Raw genomic sequence first — 18,154 nt, 5'->3', positions numbered from 1 at the left:
GCTGGGGTAGCTGGGGTGGCTGGGGTAGCTGGGGTGGCTGGGGAGCAGAGGGAACATACCAGGAGAGCCTGGCAGGTGTGGATCATGAGGGCCTGGGATCCTCCATGGAGTTGGCTTCCACAATGCTGGGCAAATTCTATGTTTGCTACAGGAAAATAAAACGCAACCCTGCTGACAGTCACTATGGCACAATACAAGGGGTGTGGCAGGCCTCCCTCTGGCATCTCAGGGGATGTTCTTGGAGCTCCAAGGAGAAGGAAAAAAAAAAAAAAAAACGCACGCAGCTGGGGAATCCAGAAGGATCCCTGAAAGAGCACAGGAAGGAGCTTCCTGTCCAGCCTCCCTACAGGAATCATGGCTGGCTCCCTGGAGAGGACGGTCCTTGGACGGTCCTCTCCAACCTTGTGTCTCAAGCTCTTCTTTACCCCTGGCTTTTCACCGGCTGCTCTTTCTGCCCCGTGGCTCCTGCTTGTTCTTTAAGGTTTCAGTCCAGAGCCCTCCCCAACCCCACTCCACCCCACCCCCATTATCCAGGGAGCTTTCTTACTTTACTGCGGATCCCCAGTGAGGTTTGGTCTCTCCCTCAACATAACTTTACATCCCCCGACTGGTGAGCACTTCATACCCAGGAATTTCTCTCTTAGGCCGCCCTTACGATCCTGCTACAAGACACTGAGAAGTTAAGGTCCCAATAACAGATCTGAAGCAGGCTCACATCGGTGCCTGGGATGACATTACTCTCGCACTCTCAGGATGCACTTGGGAACTCTATGCACCTGAGATGTATACTTAATCTGCATGAGTGGTTGGGTATCTTTTTACTGGAAAGGGGTCCAGAGCCATCTATCAGCTTCCTCTCCTTTGAGAGGTTGAATCCCCACGACTGTTCTAGCTGTTCTAGTTGGAACTCTGAGGCTGGGGCTTACGTTTCAGTCTCCTATGGGACCCTAGCGCCCAGCCAAGGCTCAGTATAAGGACGATGCTTAGAGAAGGCTTGTTGAGTGTCAGGCAGATGTCTAAGTGTGCACCATTTAGGTCTAGCCCTGTCATATCTGCAGTCCTACTGCTTGGCTGGGTCTTTGTCTGGTTGTCCTCTGGTTGCCTTGAGCAACACCCAGAAAGACAGAATGGTGGTCTGCATCTCTCGAAGACGAGGACATTGTGTACCCAAAGTCCCACTTCACGTGGAGCCTAGTTCTGAGCCCCAAAGCAGCCGGTAACCAATGTGTGAACTTGAATGTCATTGTCTCTGCCTAAAATACAAAGAGCATTGGACATGTTGGTGCACACCCGAATCCCTGCACTCAGGAGGCAGACGTGGGAAGATAAGAAAGCCAGTCTTTTTTTTTTTTTTTTTTTTTTTTTAACTACAGAGTAAGTTCAAAGCTAGCCAGGCCCACATGAGATCCTGTCTCAAAACAAACAGACCAAAGAGGCCCAGGGCAGAGTCATGTGCAGGTGAAGATTGAGTGATGAGATGAATCTCCTTCCTGCTGTTTCAGGAACTTAGAATCTGTGCACAGCAGCCACCCAACACGTGTATGCTAGTCAGCTCTTGCTGAGATAAAGCTGCAAAACAAGCAGTCTCACAAACACCATGGCATCCAGCAAGCCGTGGCTACTTTGCTTGCTCATAGATTGGTGTCTGTGAGTTAAATGGCCCTATTTCAGCTTAGAGCTGGGTCAAGGTCTTGTTCTGGAACCTGGTTCTAGCCCCTGTCCTGGTAGATGGTGAAAGCATAGAAGCCGAGCCAGCCAGCTCATCAGGTACATGTGAAGTCCGCACCATGCTCATTCTCGTGCCTACTAGAATGTTCCAAAGTCCAAAGCAGGTCACCTGTCCAGATCCAAAACAGAAAAAAAAAAAAAATGCTTGCTTCCATGGGAAGCATTGTAGAGTCACTTGACTACAGCGAATGCGTCTACAGGCGTGACTGAGTGACCTGTCACCAGAGAAGACCTGCTCCAAAAGAGCAGGTAGCGCTCTTTAACCATCTTCTCTGTTCCCAGCAGGAGCTCAGTGAGTACAACGCCACAGCCATTAAAAGCCCCACCAACACAGTCACTGTGCAGGGCCTCAAAGCCGGCGCCATCTATGTCTTCCAGGTGCGGGCACGCACCGTTGCAGGCTATGGGCGCTACAGTGGCAAGATGTACTTCCAAACCATGACAGAAGGTAAGTGGAGAACACCAAGCACCGCCCCCACCAACCAGTGAGCCGATAAATGCACAAATACGAGGCCCCAGTCCTAGGAAGCCTGTGCTAGTCAGAAAGCAAGCCACCTCCCTCCTACCCACCTTTGTACGCGATACAAACCACACAGCAAGCCATAGAGCCTCCAGTTCTAAGGCCCACAAAGGTCCCTACTTCAGTATTACCATCATTTCAATGAGGCTGCTTCCTCGTCTGGGATATTTAGGAGGTCAGACCTAATGTATAGATCCATACTTATCAAATCCTTTTCTTTGCCTGCTCTGGGGGGGTTTTGGTAGTGTAAAGAAAGCATTGTGCTTAACTGTGATAGTAAACATTGTATCCATTTACAACTCCGGCTAGTTGCAATGGGCCAAAGAATTCGGAAACCCCATCTAAGCTGAGCAAGAAGTGTTAGGATAAATTAGTAATGTCTGCCCTGGGCAAAGGAATGGGCTTCTGTGCTGTTTGTCTTCTGGTCTTGGATTTTTCTGCTTTAAAAAAAATTTTTTTTTTTTGGTTTTTTGAGACATGCTTTAATAATCTTAAAGAACAGTAGATTGTAAGGAGGTATGACTTCTAAAGCAAAGCAGATGGAAGTTCACTAGTCCACAACTGTCTGGCTGAAAACATGCTCCCTAACCCCTGGTCCTGTCTTTTTTGTCCATAAAAGGAATGAAAATTACATTATTACCATTATCCACACCAAACATATATACTTCTAAGCTTAGGGACCTACCTTAGAATTGGTTTGAGGACACACATATTTAGTGTCCTTTCTGTGGGCCTGTCACCAGTCAACCACATTCTGGGACATTTCCCAGACCTAAGGAGAGGCCACTCACTGTAGGAAGTGTATTCCAGGGCTGATGCAGAGGATGCAAGACTGGCTGAGGGTTCACTATGAGCTAAGTATTACCAGAGATTTACCCATAATTCTGGGGTAGTGTTGTGTCCAGCTTTAGCACCCCGTTAGCCCCTAGCAATGGATCATGGACCTCAGGTCTCATTCGACTAGACCTTTCAGAGGCTCTCAGGTTTAGGAATTTAGGGAAGACCCTAAACTCCTGTCCCACTGAGGCAGCCTTCCCCATATGTGCACCTATGTTCCAACACTTGCCTCCTCTGCCCTCTGCCCTTTGCCCTTTTCTCAGCAGCAGCTCCTCTTGCCTTTCTGTGTGCCCTTCCACTGGCCAGGGACTGGGCACCATCCCAAGTTCCTTTTATTAACTCAACAAGCCTGTGCCAGGGCCCTGCTCTATGCCTCTCCGTGTGCAGGTTCTCAGAACCCAAGATGACCTTACCCCTTGACAAGCTCCTCTTCTTCCTAACCGGGAGGAGGATGCTGATGTAGCTGGCCTCAGCCCAGCCAATGCCAAGTGCATCTGTGCACTGCCATTCACGTCCTGGCCTCGGGGCAGGCAGAGAAGCTCACACGCTGGCGTTGACCTCTTCCTTCCTGGGTAGCCTCAGGCCCGTTCTGACCTCCATAAGCTAGATTTTCCCCAAGCATAAGGAGAACCCACTGTAGGGAGTACATGCCAGGGTTGTTGTGGATGGAGATCTCTGCAAGTCACTCTGGAAACAGAAACAGTGGCCGTCCAAGCTGGCTGAGTGTTCAGCCGTGTATTGTCAGAGATTTACCCACAATCCTATGGGATGGGATCTGTCAGCCTCCCCATCTTGGGGATATATTACTCAGTTGGTAGACTGCTTACCCAGCACGGTCAAGATTCCTGTCCAGGAGCCTCCCCCGCCCCCCCCCTACGCTCCAGCCATTCTTGCTTATTACCACATCAGCAAGGGAGTGCAGGGGTCCCTGTGCCCACTTTTTAGATGAGGAGGTGAGGGTTGAAGCCAGCCATAGGGTATTCCTTCTCACGTCTCACTTCCTGCTCAGTGTGAGGAATTGCTGGGGTTAGAAGCAGGAAAGGCGCCTAGGGTTATGTCAGAGACCATGGGGTAGGGGATGGGATTGGTTCAGGCCGGCCTGAACCAGGCTAAGATAACCACTGCACTATCTCTGCAGCCGAGTACCAGACCAGCATCAAAGAAAAGCTGCCCCTCATCGTCGGCTCCTCCGCTGCCGGCTTAATCTTCCTCATCGCTGTGGTCGTCATTGCCATCGTATGTAACAGGTGGGTGGCGGCTTCTGGGCCTTGTCTTTAGCCATAGTAGGGAGCAGGTGGGGACTCTCTCTCAGGCACTGGAGGCCCAGAGGAGCTGCAGTAGTCCAGGATACCTCAGGTATCCATCATCCACCCATACAATAGAAATGGATGCTGTCCCAACAAGTGTGTGTGGGCAGAGTGGCCCACTGAAGCACTGAGGGCCATCCCAGACCAAGAGGGCAAAGATGATGGCAGGGTGCTAAGAGCTGTGGGGAGGCTGAAGGACGATATAATTCATTCCCTGTCTTCTGTACTGGCTAAGGCGCGAAGGCTGAAGAAAGGGGAGGAGCTTAGCCAGGGGGCGTGGCAGGGAGGGCGTGGCGAGCCAGAGACAGGGGGTGGAGCCAATCCTTGATGGTTGTGGGACGCGATGCGAAGACTCTTCCTGTTTAAAGAAACCCCCACTCGTACCTCCCAACCAAGGACCAGAGGAAGCTCACATGGACAGTGCCGCCGAGGTTAATGGAGTCAGACGCCACAACTAGAATCTGAGGACTTTGTTTTAAAGGGATTTGGCTTCAGAAAGGACAGGGGACAGAATGAGCCTGGGTTCTCAGAGGGAGAAAAGGGAAAGCCAAGTGAGGTCAGGCTAGACAAAGGGCAGGACTGGACACCATCACCTCTAGCAAGGGAGTGGCCTCAAGGGGTTGCCCGCCCTCTCTCCCTATCACCTACTGTGGCTCCCACTTCCCTGGGTGCCTTCGGGTGGCTCCAGCCCTTTGCTCTTGTTCCAGAAGACGGGGGTTTGAGCGTGCCGACTCAGAGTACACGGACAAGCTACAACACTACACCAGCGGACACAGTATGTACACACCCTAGCCAGCCGTGCTGGCACACTGGGGCCCTTCTCTACCATGTCCATGGAGACCCTCCGCGCTGCTCCTCCACACAGCTCCTCCGCGATGCTGTGGCTGCTGCTGCCGCCACTGCTTCCTCCTCCTCCTCCTCCTCCTCATCATCATCATCATCATCATCATCATCTTCTTCTTCTTCTTCTTCTAGATTTGTGTTTAAAAATGTGTGTGTGTATAAATATGTTTGTGTGAGCGTATGTGCCATGGAGGGTTTGGTGACAGGGGAAGGGTGTACGCTTACCTATGTACTCACAGAGGACATCAGATCCCTTGTAACTGGAGTTGCAGGTGTGTGTGGGATGCCTGTCTTGTTACACGGGTGCTGGGATCTGAACTCCAGTCCTCATGGTGTACACAGCAAGGGCTCTTCACCACTGAGCCCTCTCTCCTGCCCCTCCCTAAGGCCAGGTGGATCCTCGATGTGCCAAGCTGTCTCTAACTTTTTAGTTTCTGTACCTGCTATTCCTCGTGTAGTTCCTATGATGACCCCACCGTGCAACACCACGTCCCCCAAAACCCTTCCCTGACTCCATCCATCCTGGATCTTAGCCCTAATCTGAGCTAGTACAGCTTGTCTTACCAGGGACATCGTCCTGGCTGCTGCCTGGTCTCCCTGCAGATGTAGTCTCCAGGTAGTCTCCAGACTAGAAGTTGCCCCCTGACACTAACAGGGCACCCAGAAGCATAGAGTGGGTGCCACGCCTAGGTGTGAGCTATGTAAGGAGATGAACCCAGAGCTGGGGGTGTGGCTTTAAATTTGAGGTCCGGACGAAGCTCTTATTGAAAGCATTCGTTTGAACAAAAACCCAAAGGCTTTCGGAGAATGGGCTGCTCAGATTTCTCCAGGGACGAGCATTGTAGGCGGGGAAATAGCCAGTGTGCAGGAGGAGCAAGCATGGCCAAGCCGGAGTCGGGAGGGAATGGGAGGTGAGAGTAATTCTTGCTGGCATGTAGAACTTTAGCTTTTCCTCCAAGTGAAGTGGGCAGCCTCAGGAAGTTCTGAGCTGACGGCTGACTTATTCTGTATTACGGTCTCCGCAAAGGCTTCTCTGGATATTGTGTGGAGAACAGAGAGAAGAAGCTGAAGCTGGGGAGGTGGCTCGTAGAGCCATCCAGGCCAGATACAGTGGTGGCTAGATCAGGAGTGGGGGGGGGGGGGGGGAGGAAGGGAGAGAGAGGGAGAGAGAAAGAGAGAGACTTGGCCTCAAATAGCTCAAACTGTTCTTGAACTCACCATATACTCAAACATGAGTTTGAATTTATAATCCTCCTGTCTCCACTCCCCAAGTGCTTGGGTTTACAGGCATGTGCTACCACATCCAGTTTATGTGGTGCTAGGGATGGAACCCAGGACTCTGTTCATGCTAGACAAGTACTCTACCCACTGAGCCACCTCCTCAGCCCTCAGACATCCACTGATGGCCTATAGGTGGGACAAGAAAGAGCAGAGCCCCAGAGTGCAGACTCTGGCTCAGAAAGCTTGAGGGGAAAGTTCTTAGGCTTAGCAACCACTTTGGACATAAATATAAAAATAAACTGTTAAAATCGCCACTGAAACCAGGTGAAGGCTGAACAGATGATGGGGACAGACATCCAAAGCACCACAGCAGTGGGCAGGTCACCGGGAAATGACAGTGATGTCAGAGTTCACTCATGTGTCAGGAAGAAGTCATGACCACAGTGCTCCATCCCACTGAGACGGTGGTCTCCGTCACAGATGTGGGTAGTAGACACAGTCTGTGCTCATAAGTGTCAAGAGCTGTTGAGGCCGGAGAGATGGCTCAGAAGTTCAGAGCACTGGCTGCTCTCCCAGAGCACCTGACTTTAATTCCCAGCACCCGTCTGTAATTTCAGTCCTAGGGGACCCAACATCCCTTTTCTGACCTTCTTGGGCAGCAGGCATATAAATGGCACATGAGCATACAAGCAGGCAAAACACTCATCAGAAGATAAAAGGAACTGTTTCCATGAGCCGGGGAGATAGATCAGGGGATAAAGTGTTTGCCTCTCAAGCTTGAAGTCCTGAGTTCAATCCCCAGTTCAGTTTCCCATGTGAAAAATGCTGGGTTTCTCTCTTTGCTGTCCCCATGCTAGAGAGGTGAATGCTGGGGATCTCTGGGACTCCATGGCCAGCCGGTGGAGCCTGCTTAGCAAGCTTCATTCAGGTCAATGACAAAAACAAGGTGGATGGCCTTGGATGATGACCTTTGGCTTCCGCGTGTGCGCACACACACATGCTCAAGTGTCTACACACATGATAGGTATAATGTGAACCTGCATATACAGAAATAGAACTGTCCTTCATGCTCAGTGCAGAGGTACCATTTAATCCTTGTAGTAGTCCCACTGTGAGTATGGATTCCAGGACCCAGACTACACAGCAGGCTGGGAAGGAGCTGGTTCCTGCTGCCAGTGCCCTGTGCTGTGTCCCCACCAAGGCAGCATTTAGGCAGCCTCCCCTGGGTTAGTTGGGAGCATGGCACTTTGGAGCCTGAGCCAATAACAAAGAAATGATGAGATTTTGTTTGGTTTGGTTTTTTGTTTGTTTGAAACAAAGGTGTTCGTGTGTGTGTGTGTGTGTGTGTGTGTGTGTGTGTGTGTGTAATAGCCCTTGCTGTCCTGGACTCACTTTGTAGACCAGACTGGCCCTAAACTCACAGAGATCCACCTGCCTCTGCCTCCTGAGTGCTGGGACTAAAGGTGTGTGCCACCACACCCGGTGAGATTTATTTTTTAAATCGACCGCAGGATTTGTTCAAAGATCAATAATATCCTTTACTCCTGAGTTCTTGTTCCCTGCCCTGAACTCTCAGAGCCACGTAGAATAATAATACATCCAGAGATCCCATCCAGCCCACAGACCTACACAGCCAAACGAAGGAGACAGTAGAGAGCCAGAGATGTGTGTGGCTGGTCAGGGTCACCAACACAGACTTTCCTTTCTCAGCCGTGGCGCGTGCTAAGTGGGAAACAAGCTTGGGATGTCTGGATGGGGAACGGAAGGGCCTGACCTTCTTTCTCATCTCTGTTCTGGCACTGGCCAGCTGGTCGCCCTGGGGAAAACACTGAACCTCTCTGAGTCTTGACATCCGTATAGAGACCACGACAGAGTGATGGATCCCTGGGATGAGTCAGTGGATTTTAGCGTAGTAACAGTGTCCTTACAATGGTAACATTTCAGACAAGCCAAGTCCTCTTTACAACAGTCATTTGTGCTTTCTGTTTTCTGAATGCTCTGCTAAGTCCTTCCTAAGAGTTCTCCGGGGCTGTGGAAATGGCTCACTTGGTTAAAGAGCTTGCAGGGAGACAAGAAAACCTGTTTTGATCTCCAGAACCTGTATTTAAAAAGACCAAGCATGGTGGCACCTGCCTGTAATCCCAGCACTGAGGAGGGAGGGGCAGGCGGGGCTCCCTGGCCAACCAGCTGAGGAGGGCGGAGCAGGTGGGGCTCCCTGGCCAACCAGCTGAGGCTAATTTGCATATTCCAGGCCAGTGAGGGACTCTGTCTCAAAAAAAAAAAAAAAAAAATCAAGGTAAATGGTTCCTGAGGAGTGACACTCAAGGTTATCCTCTGGGTTCTACACACACACACACACACACACACACACACACCACACGAGTCTCTCATTTAACCTTCGCAGTCCCCTAATAAGAGACATTGCTATGCTTATTTTGTAGCACAAAAAAAAGAAAAAGAGTTTGAGTGACAGGGCACCCAGGTATTGAACCTAGATTCAAACCCATGAAGTAGTTTCTTTGTGGCCATCAGTAGCTACAGGCCTCTGTGTGCCTGGTTCTCCTCCTGCCTCCAGAGGGGCCCATCTAGATTCAGGGTGATGGAAGTTGGCTCTCAGAGCTGTAAGCCTGTAGACCACAGCCCAGCTGCTAACTCTGGCTGTTCTCACTCAGGCTCCCGCCAGCAAATGTCTGTCCTGAAGCTATCCTGTGAGATTTTTTTTTCTGGCCATGAGTTTCATTGTGCAACCTGGTAGACACCAAACCCAGAGCTGCCTGGATCTGACCCCCGCTGCCGCTATTCATGTTCACTGTGTCCGAGTCTCTTTGGATGGGTTTTGCCTCCCTATGCCAGTCTTCCATTCAATGGGAGTAAGATTGCGTTGGACTAAACGAAGCTGCTATTTTTGGAAGTCAGACGCAGTCGGATGTTAGCAACTTTTAAGGTTCAGCCAAATGGCGTTTTCCTGGCAGCATCGTTAGAAAGGGACGATTGTGTCTGAAACTACAAACTTTATAGGACAGATTTATACCCAATAAATCTACGCTGAGTGTTTATGCAACAAGTGCCTATTAAGCATCTGCTGTATATCACCTTCACATGCATGGTAGAGCAAACCCGGCAGAGCAAGAGCTTCTAACCTGGGATCAGACTCTCGGAGCTCACCACAGCCCGTGAACACCACTATTACAAGTGGAATATGGGAATGTGCACACTGAGAAGAACCCCTCTCCAACGGGCAGAACTGGGCCTTTCACCAAATTCTCAAAGGCACTCATGACCCCAAATGAGAAGATTCATAAGAGAATATCTGTGATTCTACAGTAAGCATTTATTGACTGCCTGCTGTGTACCAGTGCTGAGGAGTGAGCTGGAACGAGACAGAATCACCTCTGCTTTTCTGGGGCGGGGAAGGTAAAACACCTCCAGGCACCCGAGAGTTCCGGAAAGGGGATTCAGAGAGTTGTGGGCATGGGTGTTTGAAGGTTGTGGACCAGGAGAGGAAAGTCACAGACACTGGGGTCATAGATTGATAGTGGCGATAGAGCTGATACCTAACGAGGGACCACAGTCCCTTCTGGAGAAATCCCAGCAGGCTTCTCAGGGGAGGTGGCTCTTGATGGTGGTCTTAAAGGGGAAGAGGAAGCGCCCTGAGGGGGTAAGAACAACTTGACCTCAGACACAAGAAGGGATGAGATGTGCCTGGAGCCCAGAGGAGGGATCTGTTATTAACTGATGTTATCAGTCTGTTGCTTGTTGCTATCACAAAACACCCAAGACTGCACCAATATGTAAAGAGGGGAGGCTAACCCTTGCTCAGTCAACCGTTCTGCTGAAGGCTCTGTGGTAGACTAGGGTTCTAAGCAGGGGTGCATGTGACAGGGAAAGGCCACAAGGTAGGGAGCCTGGGCTTGCGCTTCTCTAATCTCTCAGGAAAACTAACTAGTTCCCGGGCTCCCACAAACCTCCATCCTTTCCTCCCAACAGTTGTGCCCCAGTGGCTTGCGCTAGGCTCCACCTCTTAAAGGGCCCACCACCTCCACTAGGCTCCACCTCTTAAAGGGCCCACCGCCTCCACATGCCGCGGCCGCCACCACAGTGAGAACTAAGTCTCATTCTCAGGAACCTCCTGGGGAGGAGACCTCATCCAGACTAGAGCAGCTGGTCGATGGGATCTGAGAGCTGGGTGAGACCAGTCGTGAGTGGCTTGCCTTCGTCCCCCCACCTGACCACGGCTCCCAGCTAAGGCTAAGGTTCAGGCTTTGGGTGAGAGTCTCCTTTGCTCCTGGAGGGGCCTCGTTCCTGCTGTCCCAGCTGGCCTGTCAGAAAGGATCTCCCCACACCATGACCCACACATTGAGTTTGAACAAAATGGCTTCTCCTGTCTCTTGACTTGGAAGGAGGGAAGATACGGCTCATCCACCAAGTCAGGGAAACCTGTGCCAGGGCCAGGAAGAGTGAGAATTGTAACCAAAAGAACCATCCCTGAGTCTGGAGTGAACGCTTTCAGGCAATGAGTGTGGAGGGGAGGGCAGCCATTAAGAGCAGCGGCTGCTCTTACCAACCACTCAGGTTCTCAGGTTCCACAGTGCACACATAGCAGCTCAAACTGTTAACTGATCCCGGGGATCCAGCGCCCCCTTCTGGCTTCCATTGGTACTGCATGCCTTTGGTGCACAAACTTACATGCAGGCAAAAACAAAACAAAACAAAAACCCAATTTATTATTTTTTAGAAAAGAAGAGCCATCCATCCTTGAGGTCTGGGGATCTGTAGCTCTGTTGTAGAGCATTTACCTAGCATGTACAAGGCCCTGGGTTCAATCCCCAGCCCCATAAATATAAGAGAATCAGCTTTCGGATTAAAGAGATAAAGGTCGGCCCGTGTTGATATATCTATGTGTCTTTTCCTTTTTAAGATTTATTTTTAGGTGTGTGTGTGTGTGTGTGTGTGTGTGTGTGTGTGTGTGTGTTTATTGGGGTATGTGGACATGAGTGCAGGTACCCATGGAGGCCAGAAAAGGACATCAAATTCCCTGAAGCAGGAGTTATAGTTAAGAGCAGTTAGGAGCACTTGCCACTATTCCAAACAATCAGGGGTTTGGTTCCGAGCACCCACAGCTTGACCATCTGTCAGTCCAGTTCCAGGGAATGTGATGCCCTCTTCTGGCCTCCATGGATACCTGTTGTCATGTACACATACCGTATGTAGATATGCTTGCCATATTCAGGTACACATGATTAAAAATAATAAAAATGTCTTTTGAATAAGAAGAAAGAGGAAGAAAGAGACAGAGACAGAGACAGAGAGGGAGAGAGAGAGAGAGAGAGAGAGAGAATATGAATCCTGTGCTCAAATCTGAAAGGCCTTGGGGCTCCAAGATATGTGGCCTTGGCCTGAGTGATTGGCTTTACAGAGATCCAGTTCTGTCTCACAGCTCCTGAGAGGATGAGGGAGAAATAATAATAATAAAAAAAAAAAACCACATGCCAAGAGTCTGGCACAGTGTCAGGCTCAGATAAAGGCTCGGCGAGTAACAGCTGCTGTTGCTATAATTCATCTTTGTCGCCCAGATCCTCAGCTCCCCAGACATGGCGCGCCTATTGTGTGCAGAGCTCTGAGACGCTTGCCTGCCAGAGGAGCAGTGAGAGGAGAGCCTTGCCCAGCTCCCTCCCAGGCACTCAGTCATCGATGGTGGTTCTTATTGTTTTTGTGGAACCTCGGGGTCCTATATGACTCCACTGAAAGTTTGCATCGTGTGGCCAGCAGAACATGGGTGTGTGCTCATGTGTGTGCTCATGTGTGCGCATGCCTGCTTGTCTCCCTGTGTCTGTGTGTGTGGTTTTCCTTTTTTTAAGATTTATTTTTAAGGATACGTGTGTGTGCACACGCGTGCGTGTACTTGTGTGTTGGGGTATGTGCATATGAGTGCAGATGCCAATGGAGGCCAGAAGAGGGCATCAGATTCCCTGGGGCTGGCATTACAGATGGTTGTAAGCCACCCAAAATGGCTGCTAGGAGCCAAACTCAGTTCTCCTGAAAGAGCAGTGTGTACCCTTAACTGCTCCATTATCTCCCCAACCCTAGAAGGTTCTTTTTAAAGAAGCCTGTGTGTAACATAAGGTATATGTATGTGCGTGTGTATGGATGCAAGCATGCATATGCCGCAGTGTATCTGCAGAGGACAGTGGGCAACCTTAGTGCTAGGCCTTGTTTTCTACATTGAAACAGTTTCTTGTTTTGCTTCTGCATGCTCCAAGCTAGCCAGCCCACAAGCTTCTGGGGGAATTTCCTGTCTCTTCCTCCTGTCGCATCATAGGGGTGCTGGGGATGTAAACGCTCACATTGCTGGACCTAACCTAGGTTCTGGGGATTAAACTCAGAGCCTCACACTTGCAAGGCAAGTGCTGTACCTGCTGAGTGTCTCCTCAGCCCAGGTCTAATGTTCTGAGGCATCTATACTCGGGATAGATTTTTCTTTTTTTTTCTTTCTTTCTTTTTTTTTTTTTTTAAGATTTGTTTATTTTATGTATATGTACCAGAAGAGGGCATCAGATCCCTTTACAGATGGTTGTGAGCCCAATGTGGTTGTTGGGAATTGAACTCAGGACCTCTGGAAGAGCAGTCAGTGCTCTTAACCACTGAGCCATCTCTCCAGCCCTGGGATAGATTTTTTTCAAGATACTGTCTTTGTATCATATTTATTGCCATAATTTTAGTCTTTGTAAAGAGCGTGCATTCCTTTTTTAAAAAAATAATGTGACCCAGTTCTATTCTTAGTTTTTATTTATTATTATTGTGTGCATATGGATGGCTGTGTTTTGAGTGTTGGCATGCAGTGCACACATGTGGAACTCAGAGGGCAAGCTTTGGGAGTCGGCTCCCTCCTTCCACCTCACCGAAGCAGGACCTCTCATATTGTTTCTGCCATGCTCTGTCCTTCAAGCTAGTGACCCACAAACTTCCAGGCTGCTCCCATCTCTCTGTAGAGACAGTGCTGGGATTCCAGATGTACACCACCACATCTGACTTTGTATTTTTACTATTTAAAATGAGGTTTCCAAGCTCAGACTCTGGATGTTAGGCTCAATGCAGCCAGCACTTTTAACCACTGAGTCATCTCACCAACTTATGAATTACTATTTTAATTTAAAGGAGCCAATAATAGTGTCCATGCACGCCTTTGATTACAGCACTCAGGAGGCAGAGGTAGGCAGATCTCTGGGTTCAAGGCCAGTTTGGTCTATAGAGTGAGTTCCAGGACTGCAGAGGTATACAGAGAAATGTTGTCTCAGGAAAAAAAAAAAAAAAAAAAAGGAGCTGGTGAGATGGCTCAGTGCTCAGTGGTTAAGAGCACAGACTGCTCTTCCGAAGGTCCTGAGTTCAAATCCCAACAACCACATGGTGGCTCACAACCATCCGTAATGAGATCTGACGCCCTCTTCTGGTGTGTGTCTGAAGACAGCTACAGTGTACTTACATTTAATAAATAAATAAATCTTTTTTTAAAAAGCCAGTACTACTACTACTACTACTACTAATAATAATAATAATAATAATAATAATATCTTATTACTGAGGGTCTCTGACTGAAAGGGCTAGCTTAGCACATGTACACACATGTACACACATCTCATCACAGCAAAACACACCAACCCAGTCAAAACACAGCTAGTGTATTAGAGCCAGGAGTGGCCATATGCTGAGCTGTTTAGTTTCTGTAGATCTCTTCTGGTACTCCACTCTGCATCCCTGGTAGGAAATCAGTGAACAGGGGTTGGGGATTTAGCTCAGTGGTAGAGCGCTTGCCTAGCAAGCGCAAGGCTCTGGGTTCAGTCCTCAGCTCTGGAAAAAAAAAAAAAGACAAAATAACAAAAAGACCAAAAAAAAAAAAAAAAAAAAAAAAAAAAAAAAAAAAAAAAAAAACAAGGTAACTGAAATCCGTGAACATTGATGTCCAATAAAGCTTTATTTGTTGCCCAGGCAGAAGGTCCTGTACTGGGGGCTCCCACTCCCAGCTTCCTGGGATGTCTGAAGGAGAAGCTGACAATAGTCATCAAATGGTTCTAGGGTCACACAGCTGAGCTGGGTTAGTGGCCTAAGGGGCCTCAGGGACTCCAACTGCTCTGTCCTAGAACCGCTGTCCCCAGCAGCACAGAGCTTCCAGAGCCGAATGAAAGTGGGGAACTGGGAATGAAAGTGAGAAAGCCCTGGGTGTTGGAATACCAAGTCGGAGGGGAAGGCAGACTGATGGCCCTTCCTGCCTTCATAGCAGTTCCCTGGCTCATCATGGGTCAGGACGGGGACTTTGACTTCCAAACTGTCATCTCTTTCTACATCCACACACAGACATGGACAGAAGCTCAGGAATGAAATAAGTGTGTCCTGGGACTGGCTTCAGGCTGGTCACTCAGGAAGCCCTGAGGCTCAGCCTGTGAGGGGCCCACCCGCCCAGGAGTGTAGGGTAATAAGAGGTGGTGAGCAAGCTTCAAGGGCTCAGCAGCTGAGAGGACCCTGGGCTGGCAGAAGAGGCTTGAGCTGGAGACACAGAGAGGAAGCTGGATCACTTCGGCAACCCTCTGAGAAAACCCTAATCTAAGGCCTGCTCTTTCTATGTTTGGATTCTAGTTCTTGTTTTTAAATCTCTCTCTCTCTCTCTCTCATTGTGATTCTCTCTCTATGTGTATGTGGGGGGCGTGTGTATGTCTCTGTGTGTGAGTGTGTGTGTTACACTTGTTAATATAAGTGTGCTCCTATCCGTGTAGATACGTGCATGCTTGTGGTTGATGTCAGGTTTCCTATCTTTACTTAGGGGAGCAGGCTCTTACTGAACCTGAAGTTCATCAATTAGGCTAGGCTAGCTGGCCACTGAGTTTGAGGGATCACCTACCTCTACCAACTTCCCCCAAACCCCAATGTTGGGATTATACGATCATACTGTAGTGAGGCACCTGGCTTTACTGTAGATACCAGAGATCTAAACTCGGGTCCCTGTGCTTGAGTGAGAGACTCTTCACTGACTAAGCCATCTTTCGAGACTTTTTTTTTTATGACTTCTTTCTTGTTCTTGCAACTGGACTCTGTATCACAAGGCAGCAAACCTATCCAGCCTATACCCATACCAAGAACAGACATCACTAATCAATCACAAGTCTTTTTGGCTGCTACTAGTGATCTCTGAGAGTTGGAACAATAGCTAGAACCTATTTGTCACTCTTATGATCTCTGTTCCCCTTGCCTTTCTATTTGCTGTCCATCAACTCCTTGATGGGTCAGGTGACCTGAAGGGGGTTTCCCAATTCCTACGGGGGTTATATAAGAGCACCCTTCCCCATGGGGGAGACTGCCCTTTTGCCATTTGTACACCTTTTGAGCTTGTCTGTGTGACCCAGCCTGGTCTTGCCCCACAGTGACCCCAGGCATGAAGATCTATATTGACCCTTTCACCTATGAAGATCCTAATGAGGCAGTGCGGGAGTTTGCCAAGGAAATTGACATCTCCTGTGTCAAGATTGAGCAGGTGATTGGTGCAGGTAGGTAGCAAATGTCTCAAGGTACCATGGCTTTGGTCATGGGTGGGGTGACCACAGTGTAACCCTGGAGTTCAGGGTAAGCTGAAGATCAAGGGCCACAAAGGACCCTCCTAATGGATCAAAATTTCCAAGTAAAAAGGGCCCTACTAAAACCATCACATGCACAGAAGGGGAAATTGAGGCTGGAGTAAGGCACAGCAAGTTAGAGAATGAACTGGATCTGGAGTCTAGCTCTGTCCTTTCCGCTGTCCACCATAGCCCCCATTCCCATCTCCCTAAACCTCCCATGTCCTCATCCCCAAATACCCCAGGGCAATCATGAAGGGCCCACTCTGCCAAAGATGGCTGGCCCTGCTCTGGGCTCCACATTCACAAAGGTATCCTTTGTCTGATAGAATGAGGTCAGGAAGCACCCACAATGGGACTGTTGAGGCAGGGAAGTAACATTTCCATTCGACACATGACATGATATCTCTCTCAATGTGTCTATCCCCAGGGGAATTTGGTGAGGTCTGCAGTGGCCACTTGAAGCTGCCAGGCAAGAGAGAGATCTTTGTAGCCATCAAGACCCTCAAGTCAGGATACACAGAGAAACAGCGCCGGGACTTCCTGAGTGAGGCATCCATCATGGGCCAGTTCGACCACCCCAATGTCATCCACCTGGAAGGGGTTGTCACCAAGAGCACACCTGTCATGATCATCACTGAATTCATGGAGAACGGATCTCTGGACTCCTTCCTCCGGGTAGGAAGAGCCCCAGGGGTCTGAGTAGGGAAAAAGAAGGGCTGCTGGGCATAATTCCACTGGATCTTGAGAAACCTCTAGGTCAAGAATGCCTTACTGGCCACCACCTTCCATTGTGTTACCTTGATAGGCATTGCTAATCAATCCCAGAGTGCCCTCCCATTCATCTCAGAAGCCGTTTCAGAGTCCTTCTCAATGTGGTTCCCTGGGAAACCTGAGCATTTCCTCAGGGTTATGCCACCTGAGGTGCATGCTCATTGTTGCACCTCATTACACACAGCAGAACAAAGCTCAGAGAGAAGAAGCATTTGCCTAGGGTCAGAGGGCCAAAAGGAGAGCCCAGACCACAGCCAGAGGTGTTGACACCACATCCAGGGGTTTTCACCAGACTCTATAGTTCTCCAAAGTTACACACTGGAGGAAAACCAAAGCACAAGGCCAACAGACGAATCCCTTCAGCACAGTACAGTCAGCCACCAAGACAGGGATCACTGACCTGGGTGTCTGTAGGGTGCCACTGGGCGAGCTGTCTTTCAACGAATATTTATGAAGTTGGTGCCATCACCTTCCACGTGTCTTCCTGTTTGAGTCAGAGCAGCCCTAAGAGACATATGTAACTCTTCCCCCATTGCACATACAGGAGAGAGCAATCAAGCTCAGAGAGATCGAGTCCAGCTGTATGTCCAAGCCTGCCCCTCCAGATAGAGACAAAGTCAGAGTTAATCCCTGTGTGCTTACTCCAGAGCTGGTAGTCTCTTTACCACCCTCAAGGTGGCCTCTCCTAGGCCACTCTGAGGTTCCTGGGTGTCTGAGTCCTTCACACGGGTGTGTGCAAAGGTGACAGAACCTGCCCTTGCGAGAATGTCCAGAGCTCCGACGTCCACTCTCCTGTTGACTCCATTTTCCACCTTCCCCAAAGCAAAACGATGGGCAGTTCACGGTCATCCAACTGGTGGGCATGCTACGGGGCATCGCAGCTGGCATGAAGTACCTGGCGGACATGAATTACGTGCACCGCGACCTTGCTGCGCGCAACATCCTCGTTAATAGCAACCTGGTGTGCAAGGTGTCTGACTTTGGGCTCTCGCGCTTCCTGGAGGATGACACATCTGACCCCACCTATACCAGCGCTCTGGTAAGGGCACAGCATGGTCATTCCACCATGCCATGTGTAGCCACTGACCCCGCCCAGGTGAAGCCTTCACCGGGCCCTGAAGACCGGAAGGGACGCACAGAGAGCCTCTTGGGCTGCTGGGGGTGGGCAGATGATGACCCAAAGGGAGTGGAGGACTGGAGGGCAGAACATGGCTTTGGAAAACAGGAGAGACGTTAGCGCACTGTGGAATCTGAGGAACCAGTAACTCTCTGGGACCCAGGGAAAACCTGGAATCCAGATGGCAGTCGGGGGGGCGGGGGGGGGG

At 49.8% G+C, this 18,154-nt stretch overlaps 1 protein-coding gene across 5 annotated transcripts in view; it reads left to right on the top strand.

The window, feature by feature from the left end:
* Ephb2 (EPH receptor B2) overlaps positions 1 to 18,154 on the top strand; it is a 183,812-nt gene that overhangs the window by 159,050 nt on the left and 6,608 nt on the right. The window contains exons 7-12 of one of the 5 annotated variants that reach the window (XM_031379116.1): positions 2,011 to 2,176; positions 4,224 to 4,332; positions 5,103 to 5,167; positions 15,867 to 15,989; positions 16,486 to 16,733; positions 17,653 to 17,868. In XM_031379116.1, coding sequence (XP_031234976.1) covers positions 2,011 to 2,176; positions 4,224 to 4,332; positions 5,103 to 5,167; positions 15,867 to 15,989; positions 16,486 to 16,733; positions 17,653 to 17,868 — 927 coding nt within the window. Of the gene's footprint in view, positions 1 to 2,010; positions 2,177 to 4,223; positions 4,333 to 5,099; positions 5,168 to 15,866; positions 15,990 to 16,485; positions 16,734 to 17,652; positions 17,869 to 18,154 lie in introns of all 5 variants that reach the window. The other 4 variants (XM_031379115.1, XM_031379114.1, XM_031379112.1 and 1 more) reach the window with 4 other exon arrangements.

The sequence above is a fragment of the Mastomys coucha genome, unplaced genomic scaffold (assembly GCF_008632895.1).
Source record: "Mastomys coucha isolate ucsf_1 unplaced genomic scaffold, UCSF_Mcou_1 pScaffold18, whole genome shotgun sequence".
Lineage (NCBI taxonomy): Eukaryota > Metazoa > Chordata > Mammalia > Rodentia > Muridae > Mastomys > Mastomys coucha.
The sequence above is the reverse complement of the archived record's forward strand: the minus strand, read 5'-3'. Positions and strand labels throughout refer to the sequence as shown.